General features: G+C 40.0%; 1 protein-coding gene across 1 annotated transcript in view; it reads left to right on the top strand.

Annotated features, from left to right (window-relative positions):
- Positions 1-8,283, top strand: part of ubl3a (ubiquitin-like 3a) — a 33,521-nt gene extending 25,238 nt beyond the window's left edge. The window contains exons 2-5 of the mRNA XM_020096985.2: positions 1,908-2,016; positions 3,742-3,828; positions 5,367-5,444; positions 6,358-8,283. Of these exons, the coding sequence (XP_019952544.1) occupies positions 1,908-2,016; positions 3,742-3,828; positions 5,367-5,444; positions 6,358-6,410 (327 nt within the window). The 3' untranslated portion in view covers positions 6,411-8,283. The remainder of the gene's footprint in view (positions 1-1,907; positions 2,017-3,741; positions 3,829-5,366; positions 5,445-6,357) is intronic.
- Positions 8,284-15,309: the final 7,026 nt, after the last annotated feature.

Here is a 15,309-nt window from a genome sequence, read left to right as displayed (position 1 = left end):
TCAAAAGTGTATTTACATATTAAAAATCACAGATGTAATTTTATTTTTCCATTCAGCAAATGACCTTTTCCATCGCGTTATGATCCCTCTCTCATCTGTGCAGTTCTCAGAAAGTTGTCCCTTCTGAGTCACAGCAGGAAACAACAGTTGCTTGGTAGAGGAGCCTGGATGCATGTGTTGTGTTCATGCAGTGTGTTTAAAGGCCCAGGATTCTGCTGCAGCTTCAGCTCAAAACTATTCAGTTCAGCCCATCTCTTGGAAGCAGCTTTATCCATGTTTACGTACTACGGTACGTCGGGTCAATGTTGAGGTCAAATATGATGATTTATTTTTGATTATCACTATGTATATGCGTATATATATATATATATATGTGAATGTGTGTATATATGTCTCTGTATGGCTCTCCCATGCTTAAACCTATAAGCTGATTTGATAAGGTGCTTACAGAGATCTCCGTTTCAATCCTTTGGTTTTAGCTTGGTTACATCACTGCGGCTGGCTTTGTGTGTGTGTACGTATTCGCTCTGTGTGTGTGTCTTGCTCAGCAGGGTGGGTTGGGTGGTGGTTGGGTAGGGGCGGTGGTGGTATAGAAGGCTAACAGACGCTCAGCACATGGAGACACACTACCAGCAATGACACACACATGCTTGTGCCATGGGCACACTGCAGGCCAGACACACAAATACATTAAGCAAACACACACACACCACAGACCTTTGCTCTAACTCTTAAAGGCATACTATCTGTACCACGTTCTTAAACACACGTCACACCAACCGCGCAGTTTACTTGATATTCATATGAATGGTTCTAAATGCAAAACACCTCTCTGTGTTCACTTCACACCTGTACTTGGCTGATGGAAGGTGAGAGATTCACAAAGAGACTCGGCACTGAGCAACATCTGTGCCTCTCCTCTCTCCTGTGTTTGTTTCCAGTTAAGTCGATGGTAGTTAAACTTTGGACATTGTAATTGACTGGATTCATTAGGACAGAGTCAGATTGTGTTGATACTAAAACAATGTGCGGCGTGTAATGAAGTGTTTGACCTTTGATCAAGCCGCTGTCATTCTCTATCAGTCATTCACAGTATTTAAAAGATGTTAAAATTTTACAGCTGGATTGAACCTTGTTGATGTGTTTAAAGGAAAAATAATGTAACATTCAGAAAACAGTGAGGAGCAGCAGAATGGTGAGAGTAAGAATAATCCACCGCAGCTCCAGCTCTCACTGAACAGTTCACTGTTGCCTTCGTCTCTCTGTAGGTTTCAGAAATGTTAATAATCTAAAGGTATATTCCCACCTTTAAACTCAGAAAGACATGCTGAAGTGTTTCACCCCAGAGGTGCTGCTCAGTAGCAGAGTCGGACCTTTGACCTCTGACCTCTGTGTAGAGGGGGCCAGAGGTCTGGCCTTCTGGAAACAACTCTCACACTATTAGTCCTTTTATTATTATACGTGGCTGTCACCAACGACTGCCGCCGTGTGGGGCAGGTTGCACATTTCCACTGCTTACATTCCTGTATATCTCACAGTGAGTCATGTTTGAATGTGTTGAAATTAGAGTGTTGATCTTAGAAAGACACTCGCAGTGTAAAGGGTGAAAGGGGGACGGACTACCAGTATGTGACAGAAACGGGAACCATGGACAAAGAAGCAGTCAGAGGGATGAGGGAAACGTCATGAGGAAGTTAGAGAGACAGATGATAGCTGATCACGACTGCGTCCTCAGCATTTTGATCCTTTTTTGGTTTCCTGTTAAATTACATGAATCTGTGTGTGTTCTGATTCGACTATGTTCAGTGTGACATGTTAAACACATGTTTGTACCTCTTGATGTGTCCCAAATGTTTCCCACACACAGCCCTAATGTTATCTTTCTTTTTTTTAAATCTGTGTTGCAGATAAACCTGCGGCTTATTTTAGTCAGTGGGAAGACAAAAGAATTCCTCTTCTCTCCAAATGACTCGGCTGCAGACATCGCCAAACATGTCTACGATAACTGGCCGATGGGTAAGTTTGTCAAATACTTAAATAATTACCCACATATGTATGTTTTAATTGTGTCAACATAGGAAACACTTTGTTTGATCCATAGTGCATATATGTTTAAAATCCTAATCTGTAAAGTTACAAGTAACTATGAAGTAATGTATTATTGGAGTTAAAAGTACAATAGGTCCTTCTGAAGTACCTCACATTTATTTTGTTTGTATAGCACTTTTGCATAATTTTACAAAGAGCTTTACAGGGAAGAAATAACACGAGTGTGAATAAGAGCCAGAGTCAATCATTTGTAAAAGCTTTCACAATAAGAAAAGTTTCTAGAAGCTATAGATAGAGTCTCTCTAAGTTCAATGCTCTGATAGCAAAAGCTCAGTCACCCTTTGTTACGAGGTGAGACTTGGGAGTAACCAGCAGGGCTACATCCGCTGACCTTAGCGGTGGAGAGAGCACACACCAGGTCAAAAAGCGAGCGATGCATTTTTAAAATCAATACGAAATTTAACAGGGAGCCAGAGTTGGGAGGCGAGCACAGGCGTGAGTCAGGGTGTTTGAAGATGTACAGTCAGAGAACATTACATCACTATTACCCAGGTATTGTCTCGATGTTATTATGCTGTGATATTCACTGACACGTTCTGAATTACATCACATTAATTAATTAATCATTGTTCATCGCATTGATGAACTCAGAACAGCTGCACCATGTTTGACATGTTTAGCTGCAAACGCACTCGAAAAACCAGATGATCTGACTTTTCTTGGATGTTTCTTCACATTTCAATGATAAAGGCTGAGAAGCTTTTATTTCCACATTCAGACCCACTGCTAATTACTTACAGATAGCTCTGTTTAACCGTGTGGCAATGTGCAAATCTTTGGTGTAGGACAATTAGATCACACTCCGCCCTACTGCCTGATTATCATTGCATACAAGAATGTGGGATCTCAGTACAGCCACCTCCTTTCTATAATACACCCACTCCCTAAGTGCTGCTACGCCTTATGCTACCTTCAAATCTGAAACAGACTTTTTCCCACGGTGCTGGGCTGCGTAAAACAAAAACGATGAATTATACCAAAGGACTCCGATTACCCTGGACAAGAGGATGGGCTAGAAAGAACAGAACCTTTTGTGCCCTGTCAGTTCTGAACATGTCCCTCCTAGACAACAGATCTGAACCCTGTGAGACCCAGAGCAGGCACTCGCTCAGCACCAACACCCTCTGTTTATCTGGAGACAAACATCTGGTGGCCAGACTCTGCTGCTGCTGTGCAACTCCCACCCCCCTCCTGCTGCTCTCTCTCGCCCTCTCTCTCTCATTTAATGCCTTCAACTTTTTGTCTATAGCTCTTCTCAAGCCGCACCTTTTTGTCTTTTTTTCTCTCTCTCACATTATGTTGTGCATCCCGCAAAGCCCGCACATTACACATTCTGCTTGTAATAATATAAAGTCTGTGAACTTCTCAAAATATCTTAAAACGCAGTTGTTGTTGTTGGTCGTTTCCCCCCCGATGCAATGAGAGATTTCTTTTCACTACACTGTGTCTTAGAAAGACTCAAAACAGAACTAGTGTTGTCCTGTTTTGAGTCTGCTCAAGCCAAAGCCCCTTAACAATTACATCCCTTGTTCCCTTTTCTAAATTTGCATATAGGAAAAAAAACAGAGGACACAGTGAGACAATTATATTTTGTTGACTTTTCTCTTTTAATCTGTCCATGTCTTTTTTCAGACTGGGAGGAAGAGCAGGTCAGCAGTCCTAACATCCTGAGGCTCATCTACCAGGGACGTTTTCTACATGGCAACGTAACACTAGGAGGTGAGAAAACACAGAAAGCCCCCCCTCCCCACGTCTCCCTGACTTATGTGCTCACAGACATAAACGCTAAATCACGGCAGTGTGCGTTGCTGGAAAGTTCTGCTGTTCTCATCTTTTTCCCTGAGCCGCAGAACAGAGGTACCTCAGTGCTCCGGACAAGCCGGCTTTGACGGAGAGAGGGGAGGAGAGAGGAAATACAGAAAAAGAAGGGAAAGAGAGTGGTCAGGAAAGGGGCAAGACTGGCAGCGGAGTAGACCTCAGGCAGTACAAAGACGAGACGGAGAGGGTGGGGGCGTGAAAATGAATGCCATAAGTGAACAGAGAAAAGGAGGATGTCGTCTTTTGAGGCAGGCCCTCTTCACTTCCCCCGGTTTTTTCTTCTACTTAACCCAATTTTGATTTGACTGGAGTATTGTGTGTGTGCTGTCCCTAACCCTTCAACACTCAGCCCATCACTGGGATAATTCCCTTATCGTTCATTTAATGTGTTTGCACATTGACACAGCATCCTGGAGCCAAAAGTCTGTGGTTTTGAAATGCAAACATAGACGCAGCACACACACACACACACACACACACACACACACACACACACACACACACACTTACCTTAAGATCAACTACAGTTAATCGTTTGTTTAATTGATTATTAAAATGTATGCGTAGGTTCATTTATTCAAATACAACTTCTCATGTTTGACAATGTGACATTTCTGTTGTGTGGTGATGGAGTTGAAACTAGGACACAGCAGAAATCAATATTGCATTATTGACAGGGTTAAATTCCTGATATTGATAATCATTGATCTGGACAACATAAATAACATATGATTATGTCATCCTGATATATTTTCTACTGTCATTGTCAGTTGTTTATCCTCCACTGTCAAAATGTAATTCACTAGATTTTTCTCTCATGAGTTTGCTTCCTGTTTACACAGTTCATACAGTTTCAATCCACATTCAGGAGCAGCAGCCAAACACCGTGTGCAAAATAACAAATAATTATTTTACAGACAGGTTTACATTCTTCATCATTTCAGACTGTTTTGTTACCTGCAAATATTATTATTATTATTGTTCTGGATCAAAATGACCATGCAGTCAAATATTTCATTAGCTTCAGCTACAGCATATTATTACAGCCCTACCATCAGTTTGATTATTTTATCATTATTGTACGGAAAAAAGCAATGCAAATTTCTATAACTCTATATATTTGTGTGTGGTTTCTTTTTATATTTAGCCATTTATAATAAGGTTTATGGTTGAACTGTTAAATATCAAGCCTCAGGTACTTTTCTGTTACATTCTGTGTGTTATGAAGCAGCTTAAAAGTACTTTATAACTTTTCTATCTATTTATCAATGTTGTATTTCCTAGCTTAACACCTTCCAGTGTTGTATAATCCGTTTTTATGTCTTGAAGAGTCAGGTGAAACTGGTGTAAAGTTGAACCTGACGGTGTACAGACAGATATACTGTCGCTCAGTGAATATCCTCTAACTCTCTGTCTGTCTCTCTCTTCTCTCCTGTTAGCCCTCAAACTGCCCTTGGGGAAGACCACAGTGATGCATTTAGTTGCCAGAGAGACTTTGCCTGAGCCAAATTCCCAAGGTAACCAGCTCTGCGTCTCCCTTCCTTCCTTTCAGAAGGCCTTTCACACTCTCAGCAACTTTAAGCGCTCTATGCTCCCAGCCATTATTTATCTCTACACATGGCTTCAGTTTTGGGAAAAGCCACTGGTGCAAGTAATTGGCCTTAAATGTATCCCCAAGAGACAGTCCACTGCGGACGATATATAGCCAATAAAAATCATATTAGGAGACAGGTCTACTTTTAGTGGTTGTATCTGTGATCCTTTTTTTCGGGACGACCCGGCATTATTTTGGCTGAACCTCCAGTGTCGGCTCAGTGAAGGTGCTGTGTTTCTTCATGCAGTGTTTTTACTTTTAAATCGTCTGAATCTCCAAACACTGAAGACAATTTTTGTCAGTGATGGTGTCTCCAGGGCCTTTTTGTTGAGACTTCTGTCAACAGTAAAACATTTGAAATTCATGAAAATGGTTGAATCGATTATTTTTCACAATTTTAAGTCGGAAAAACAACAAAACAGACAGATAACATCTGCTGAATTCACAATGTAGTTGTTCTCATTCACATATTATTGTATTTTTTGAACAAATATGAAATTGAGATATGTTCTGGAGCTGCTGAGATAAAATCTCGATGTTATCAGATAAAATGAAGATACATTGAGTTTATTGATAATCCCATAGTATAAGTCAGAGGCAAATGAAGGATGTTGTATTTAAAGTTACCGTCCCTGAGTCTTCGTTTACTTGTACACACTGAAACAAAAAGCCGGAGGTTTGTTTCAGACACTGGAGGCCATTTTAGAAAAGGTAAAAGTTGTTGTCATCTGGCCTGAGAGGAAAAGATATTCTTAGATATTTATTTTTCTGAGTACCTGTGCAGGATCAGTGTTTCTTGTTGTTGACGATGTGTGTGTGTGTGTGTGTTTTCCCAGGTCAGAGGAACAGAGAGAAGACCGGGGAGAGTAACTGCTGTGTCATTCTGTAAATACACACCTCCGCTGCCAGCCCTCTTAACCCCTCTCATTGGCCCTCAACGTTCTGGACCCCATGAGCTTGTCCCTGTCCTGTCCTGGAGTCTGTCCACACTGCGGACATGCACACAGACAAACACACGCTCTCTTCTTCTTCCTCTTCTTCTTCTTCCCTCTTTCATACACTCACACGTAACATGGAAAGACAGCAGGCTCAGTCAGGCTGATCCAGGACACAGAGCTGAGAGCAGGAAATTGATAAACGATAGAGTTGATTCCTTCGTTGTACTTGATTTGTTGTCATAACGGAAAATTAGAGGAACTGGAGATGCATGTTTTGTTTTTCTTTCTCTCTTAATGCACACCTTTTAAAGCCTTCTGCCATACACACACACACACACACACATGCACACACACACACACACACACACACACGAACACATACAGACACATTGTCAAGCAGTCCTCAGCAGGTCTGTTAAAAGTCAGTCTCGATCTGGCTCCTCATTCTAGCTGGTTGTAACTGTGATGCAGTGCCAGAGTTTGTGTGCGTGGCCTTGTTTTCTCATACAGACTGCAGAGATTTTTAACCACTAACAACACACACACACACACACACACACACCACACACACGCACACATCAACACAACGCCTACACATATGTGCTTGTGAGATCTCCCTCAGTGCAGCAGATGAAGCTTAGACGTGCCTGATCAGAGAACTCAAACCAGGATGCACACACACACACACACACACACACACACACACACACACACACACACACACGTACACACGTACACACGTACGGAAGTACCTTGTGTCCTTTATACTGCCCTAGTCTGCATGTGCCCTTAAAGGTCACAAATGAGAACGTCCTTTTTATCTGCAGAGAGCGAACACGTCTTTCTCTCTCACCCGTCGCATTTCTAGCCAAACAAGGCCTAAACAAACAAACAAATAGCCAAACCACCAGTGTTGGTGCTCTTGTTTTGGGTTATTTGTTCGTCCGTGTGTGTTTTGACAGTCTGTGCATATTACTCCCCGACCAGTGTTGTGATGAATTAAACGTCACGTCAGTTTCCTCCCCCTCTTTAAAAGGAAAGGCTCGTTGTGCTCCCGTTTTTTAACAGTGTTGTGAAGGATCTCTCTGACAGCTGCTGTCCGAGCAGGGAAATTTGCTCCTTATTCGTCTTAATTTGCTTTGTTCTCTTGCTCTCTCTCTCTCTTCTCTCTCTCTCTCTCTCTCTCTCTCTTTCTCTCTTTCTCTTTCTCCTTAATCCTCTCTCTGCATTAATAAATCCATTTTGCACAACTGAAGCATGTGCTCCTTCATCAGATTAATTAAAAATGTACAAAAGGTTTTATGGTTTTATTTTATATTTTTCCAATGGAAGTAATGTTCCAGACAAAGGTAACGTGTAGAATATATTTAATATGAATCTTATATAGAACACGATGACTCTAGATCTTGTTGATATACAGTATCATTGGTGTTTAGTCTATGATTGTGTATGCGGTTCGCTTCTAGCCAGTTCACAGTCACTCGCTGACAACGTCTTGTGCTAAACAGCAGCAAAACCTCCCTAATCATCTGTATTTTTATTTTCTTTCTTCTGTTGCTCTTTTCTTTCTTTATTATTTTTCATTTTGTTTATAATTTAATGTAATCCTTTTTCTTTGTGTGTTTTATTTTTCTTTTGCTTTGAAAGAATCGCTTTGTAACAGCACTAGGTCTTAAAAAAATATTGTTTATATTGATCAGGGTTCAAATCTGTACAGAGATAAATGTTTTCAAACCAATTGTAAATAGCACTAATGCTCCCTGTCCCTCCTCCGAACTTCAAAATGAAATACATCTGTAAACTAAATAAAGATTATTGAAGTGCGCCGCCTTTTGTCGTGACTCACTGCTGCTGAATCATGAACCTCTTGATGCTCAGAGATGATATTTAACAGTAATTCAACTAAAAGTTCCATCTCCCTGACAATAACATGGATTTGGGTTGTGAGGTATTTATGTAGAAATACTCTTTGGGTTGGTTAACTCTGTGTTTAACACCACTTATCCTTTAAAGGTACAGTGTGTAGAATTTAGTGACATCTAGTGGTGAAGTTGCATGTTGCAGCTGAACACCCCTCACCTCACCCTCCCATTCCAAACATGAAATAGAACCTGTGGAATATTTTCAGTTGTCATAAAAACTCTAAAGGTTTTTAGTTTGTGCACTTAGGACGACTGTGAAAAACATGGCGGCCTCCAGAGAGAGGACCCGCTCCGATGTAAATATACAGTTTTGATATATAAAGGGCCCATTCTACGTAAAAGAAAACAACAATTCTTACGATTTAGATGAAACACACTCATGAAAACCTTTCTAGGGTTATTTTACACAAAATTTGTGCCAATAGATCCCTTTCACCTAAATCTTACACACTGGAGCTTTAAGGGTCATGGGGGAGCTGGGGCCAATCCCAGCTGAAAGTGGTTGAGAGGTGGGGTTCATCACAAGGCCGACATACACAGACCAACAACCAGTCACACACATCGGGGACCCAGAGAAAAACCAACACACAGAGAACATGCAACTCCACACAGAAAGACTCGAACCAAGAGGCTATGCTGCCAGCCACTGTGCCACCGTGCCACCGTGCCACCGTGCCACCAATACTCCATTAAAAGTCCTGAATTCTACAGTGAAGTAAAGTTTACTCAGAGTAAAGATCATCTGGGTGACAGTTCCTCCTTGTATTCTTGTAAACTCAGTCTGGTCTGACTCATCAGCTCATCTCGGTATAACTGATGACTTCAGTCGCTGCTGGATCGACTCTCTGTGCAAAGGTTTGTTGAAACAGTGAAATCCAGCTTTTTGACCGAGTCATTCTGACAGTTGTTCCTGAACACGTTTGTCCTGTTTACGACTTTGTGCCTGCATTAAGGTCTGAAGCCCACAGCAGCTCACTAACCCGGACCCTGTCCTCTGCCATGTCCTCCAAGGACCCCCCCCCCCCCCCCCCCCCACCCACTCCATCAGCTCACTTAATTATTAAAGACTTTTATTCTGTCAAGTCTGTGTCTGTTTCTTACAAATGCCACAAGAACACACTATTCAGATTCCCTGATATAGCATCACCAAGAATACATTATTAATATTATGAATATAGAAGATATAAATGTACATGTCAGCAGAATATCCTTATCTTAACAAGTGAATACCAAAGAACATGTTGTGACTTAGATTACTTAATGATTTCAGTTCTTTTATTCAAGTGAATAACTGCCAAGTAGCTGTTATCTTTAATATAATGAATATAGTTAAAGTATAAACTTGATTCCTGTACCTCTTTTCATTTTTAGAATTTCCTGTTTCCCTGTTTCCATTTCATGCTACTTTAATTTTCTGCTGCACGTGACATGGAAGTACTATGTGTTTCACTACATATATCTGACAGGCGCAGTCACTTTCCAGATGAAGAGTTAACAAACAAAGTTATATTACTATTATATATCAGAAAAACATTAAGCAGGAAAACATGATCTCTGCTCAGATATTTCCCCTCTAAACTAAATAAATGTTTCAAGCTCAACCCGTCAATAAACGTGAATGAAACTGAAATAATTTCATGTATCTGATGTTGATGATGACATGAAGAGGACCAGCATGGTGGTCATGTGGGAGAAACCCTTTCATAAAGCTAAGTAGTCATTACTTGTGTTTGGATGGATTGTCAACAATATAATTATGTTGTATAATCCAACAGGCAGAGCTACATGGAAAGACTTGACTGCAGGTTTGAGGACATCCCCATCTTCTGGTAAATCACCTGTATAACATCGCTCATATTATATTATCTGGATTATTGTGAAACAATTTTACCTCTTCAACTTTATTTAAAACTACTTTTTTTTTTTACAGCTCATTGATATTATTATTCAGTTTGTTAATATGTTTAATATATATATATATTTATATATATTATATGTATGTAATATATCTAGTCTTGGTATTTTGCTCCATTTGCAACTGCAGATGACTTACTTTCTAATTTAAGATTCTTTAGAGGTATTTAATCCTTTGAAATAATGCTCTTTATTGCCTCTCCTAAGGTATGGAGGAAGAAAAATGACTCAAGTATGAATAAATAAATAAATAAATAAATGTCTTTAATTTATTCCACATTTATTTATTTCTGTGTTTCCGTGTCTGTATGCTAATGAGTAGAGGCGGTCCTAACCTCAGTCTTGAGCAGGATTGGTCACAGGAGTGTGATGATCCAGTTCTACTACTTCTGCCTGTCAATGCTGACTGTTAGTTGCTGTTTGCTGTGTTGTGTCAGTTCACACTTAATATAACTAGTTCAAAGTTCAGTTCATGCAGATGAAAATGAAGTATTTGAAGTTCATAGTTCATTTTTTATTGGAATGATTAAGGTGACGTAAGATCATGTGTTGAGTTATTAATCGATGGGGTCTGATCATCTTCTCCGCTCATTTTATCACTGAGTCCTGACTGTGAGCGTCTCCTCTCATGTTGTACTGAGCACAACATGTTGACGAGTCAATTCTCATGATGTTTAAATGAGTCTCATAAACTCTGGAATCAAACAAACACTGAGTAACTTCATGCACTGATCAGGTCCTGATAACTAGTGATGAGAGTTTATTAGTTATAGTGAGAGCAGCTCAGAGTGGAGGAGGAAACAGAAACAGAAACTCCAGCTTGATACAAACCAACTGCAGCTTCAGCTCTGATCCTGAAGCAGCTGATCACTGAGCAGCTGCGACCAGAGAAACTCTGTGTTCGCTGTTTCCACTGTTCTTCAACTAAGTCACTTACTCTGCTCTGATCTCACTGTGTCGCTCTGTTGCTCACACACACACACAAACACACACACACACACACACACACACACACATTAAAAAAATGAACGTGATCGTGAGTGACGTTCACTCAGTTTGATAACTACACTACAGCAAAGAGTCGCTAGGAACAGATCTCTTCTGTCTGTATCACTCAGTTGACCAATCCTGCTCGAGACTGAGGTTAGGACCTCCAACCTCATTTACATATGGACACAGGAATACAGAAATAAGAAATGAGAAAATAAATAAGTAAATAAATGTGGAAATGTCTTTATACACTTATTTCTTTATACTTCAGTCATTTTAGTCCTCCATAGATTTTACTGCAGCTGACACCAGAGAAATAGCACCTTGCAGTGGTAAGAGATTAGTGCTGCATTCAGAGTGATTTGACTTTTCATTGAGAATGTGTGGAGTTAGAGTAAACATGTATTGTATCCTCAGTGAAGAGATGGCTTTCATGCTTCATAATAAATGTATCAGGTCTCATGTGAGTCAGACCAGCACAATGAAGAAGATAAAGACCTGGTTCTTTTACCATCTGATAAAATATGTCATATCACGGCTAATCAAAAGTATATTTGATAACGACTGAACAGACTGAATCATGATAAAGAACTAGAACATGACCGAACAATCCTGCACATGAGTGAAATAAAAGATAAAGGATAAAGAATAAAGGAAGTTGCCTGATATAAACCTAAAATATTAGTTTGTCATAAAACATTTAGTTAAAAGGGAACTATTGGCAGAAATATAATGAAGAATAATCCTCATGATGTTTTCACTAGTTCGTTTCATCTAAATTGTATGAATTGTAGTTTTCTTTACCTCGGAAAAGGCCCTTTAATTTTTAAATACTTAAATATTTACATCTAGGGGGGTCCTCTCTATGGAGGCTGCCATGTTTTTTACATTAGTCCGGACAAACTAAACACCTTTTGAGTTTTTATGACAACTGAAGCTACCACAGGTTCTTTTTCACGTTTGGAAGGAGAGGGGGAGATGAGGGGTGTTCAGCTGCAACATGCAATTTCAACGCTCGATATCATAAATTCTACACACTGTACCTTTTGGTAAAAATAATAATAATTCTGGATTTGCCTGTTTAATCTTCATCTGCACCCAAATTTCTTCTAAGGCCCCATTTCTCCACTAACATCACGTTCTTATGGTAACAACACGCAGCTTAATCAAACATTACAAGTGTAAGAAAACTCCCTGTGGAGGAAACCACTCTATCAGACTCACATCAACTAAAGTGCCTAAACAACGACAAGTTGCAACATCGATGTGATAAATATTTGTGTGTTCGGGGTTGAAGGGGAAAAGCTCTCAGGACCGATTAGTGTGGTTTGAGTCCGACTGTGGTCTTGTGGGAAACAACCTGTTCGGAGGAGACAAACATCTCTCGCTCTCTCCATCTCTCCAGAGGTCTCCGGTGTTGAGGGACAGCTGAGACATGCAGGGACTCTAGACCTCCAGGAGGGCTGGCGGACCTGTTTGTGATGGAGGAAAGTGTCGACTCTGAAATCCCACATAAGAAAATATAATGTGGCAACAACATCTAATGCCATTACTACTGCTACTGTCACACCTAGAACTATACAACTATCACTGACATAGACAACTGATACTGTGCATACCACTTCCACTACTAGTATTTGAATAGTATTACTAGTATTACCGCAATTGCAACTACAGCAATAGATACATCACTAATAATAAGATAAATAGATTTATTTGTTTTTCAAGGAACTCAAAGACACTGTATATTTTATGTATATTTTATTGTATATTTTAATTTAGTCCAGAAATGAGCAAATCACCTCCAGAGTCTGCATCATATTGCTCACACTCATAAACATCAGTTATTTAAATAAATCAAGATCCATGAATCATTCTGTGAGAAATCAAGGAAAATATTGATCCGATTTTTCGAAGTTAAAGAAAATGAATAAACCCAGTATTTGTGCCCTGATCTGGATCCAAACCAAAGTTTACTGGATTTTTCTCCGAGCCATTCCGACATCCTTTCACCAGGTTTTGAGGTAATGTGTTCAGTAGCTCTTGCGTTACGCTGCTAACTATCAGACAAACGAAGAAACAAGTGCGGACGGAAACAAAATGGCCTCAGCAGAGGTAATAACTGATTCATAAATTTAACCAAATTCTTATAGGAGTGTGGGTTTTCAACTTTCCTTTTACTGATCTAATTATGAAATTCATCCTCCCTTTTCTCACATCTCGGAAAAGACAATCAGTTGATTGATTGAATGCGTCATGGAAATCCATTCAGTATCGTTTTTGTGTAACTGTGCTGACAAACAAACAAACAAACCAACAAACCAACAAAGCAACAGACGAGTGAAAACACTCTTTACCTCCTGGTGTTCAAATTTAAATAATTCTGCAGCTCAGGTTAGAAACAGCGTTTTTTTCCAGGTCTCTTGAATTTTGTGTGAAACATTATAATGTTGTCAAACCAGCAGGTGGTTGATTCCTCATGAGGCTAATTTGTCGTGTAATTAACTGTCCCGCAGGCCTGAGGCAGACGATGCATCCTGTCCTTTCTGTCCTCTTTGTTATTTCAACGTGTCTCTGTGGGAGAATCTCAAACACCTGTAATACACCCAGGGAGCTAATTTCATTCATTTGGCCACAAAGCCTTAATAGATAATACTCCAGGTATTAGGCTTCACTAGTCTCTGGAGAAGCTTCTCATGTTGGTTTAGTGGCAGAAAATGAAATTAATAAGAATCTCAGGAATTTAGTGAACACATTCTCCAACACAGGAGTTAGTGTGGAGAGAGTTTATCTCACATTATATCATCTGCTACAGAGGTTGTGTTTTCATTTGTCTGTTTGTTTGTTAGTCAGCAGCATTACACAAAGAATGAAAGGACGGTTTATTATGAAACTTGTTGGAAGGATGAGTTACGGGTCAGAAAAGAACCCATTGAATTTTCATTGAGATCCAGATCCAGAGTCCTCAGAGAATAGGTCATGGACCTTGATGAAAAAAATAGAATCTAATATCTACAAGTGTTTAAAATTTGGTGCAGCTCGGTTGAATTGAAGGGGAGTGTTGGGCCTCGGTGATGAAAAGAATCACTTATGTGTTTGGGGGACTGATGTTCATGAGTGTGTGATGCAGAGCCCAGTAAAATCTGGATCTGGTGAATTTCAATGTGGTTCCATGAGACGACTGTCGGGCCTTGGTGGAGGAATCCGTTCTCTGAGAATCAGTCCAGTTACAGAAAGTGATTCTTTCTGTATTTGTGAGTTGTGAATTATAGAAAATAAGTTTTTAAAATATAGTATGATTCTCTCCTTTGCCACATACAGTATGTGTCCTCCCACTTCATGCGCAGACTTCAGTTGCGGTGTGAGACTAGAATTTCTTTTACTAATACATTTGCTGCAGAGTCATCGTTACGATTCAGATTAGTTTTAGAAACAACAAATACTTTTATTTTTATTCCTGTGGCAGAAATCCAGATGTCAGGTCCAGGAAAGTTTCTCACTTCAGTGTGTAATTCTTGCATCTTTCTAAAGTACCTGACCTAATCCCCTCAGCTCTCTCCTGCCTGTCTCCTGCTGTTTAGGACAAAGTGTTTACCTCACTGCTCTGATGTGTCATCATCTTGCAACAGCACAGTCGACAAACAAGTCATTAACAGCCTCATTAGGCCGAGGCGCTCCAGCTTCCAACCAGGGAATAAAGTCAAGTGAACTTTTGACTCATTACGACGACAAAACACAAACAATCAGGGAGAAGAAGAAGACTCTGAGTTAATCTCACTACTGACATTCATTATACTTTTATTACTTTTAAACTTTTAAACCAGGACTCCATTCGTCCGTTTGTTTGTCCATCCATCCATCCGTCCAATCTTCTGTCCATCCTTCTATCTATCCATCCATTCGTCCATCTGTTTGTCCATCCATCTATCTATCCATCCATCCATCCATCCAATCGTCTGTCCATCCATCTATCCATCTATTTATCTGTCTGTCTGTCTCTCCTCCATCTGTCTGTCCCTCCATC

This window comes from Paralichthys olivaceus, chromosome 15 (genome assembly GCF_024713975.1).
Source record: "Paralichthys olivaceus isolate ysfri-2021 chromosome 15, ASM2471397v2, whole genome shotgun sequence".
Classification (NCBI taxonomy): Eukaryota; Metazoa; Chordata; class Actinopteri; order Pleuronectiformes; family Paralichthyidae; genus Paralichthys; species Paralichthys olivaceus.
Note: the sequence above shows the minus strand (reverse complement) of the source record. Positions and strands in the feature narration are given on the sequence as shown.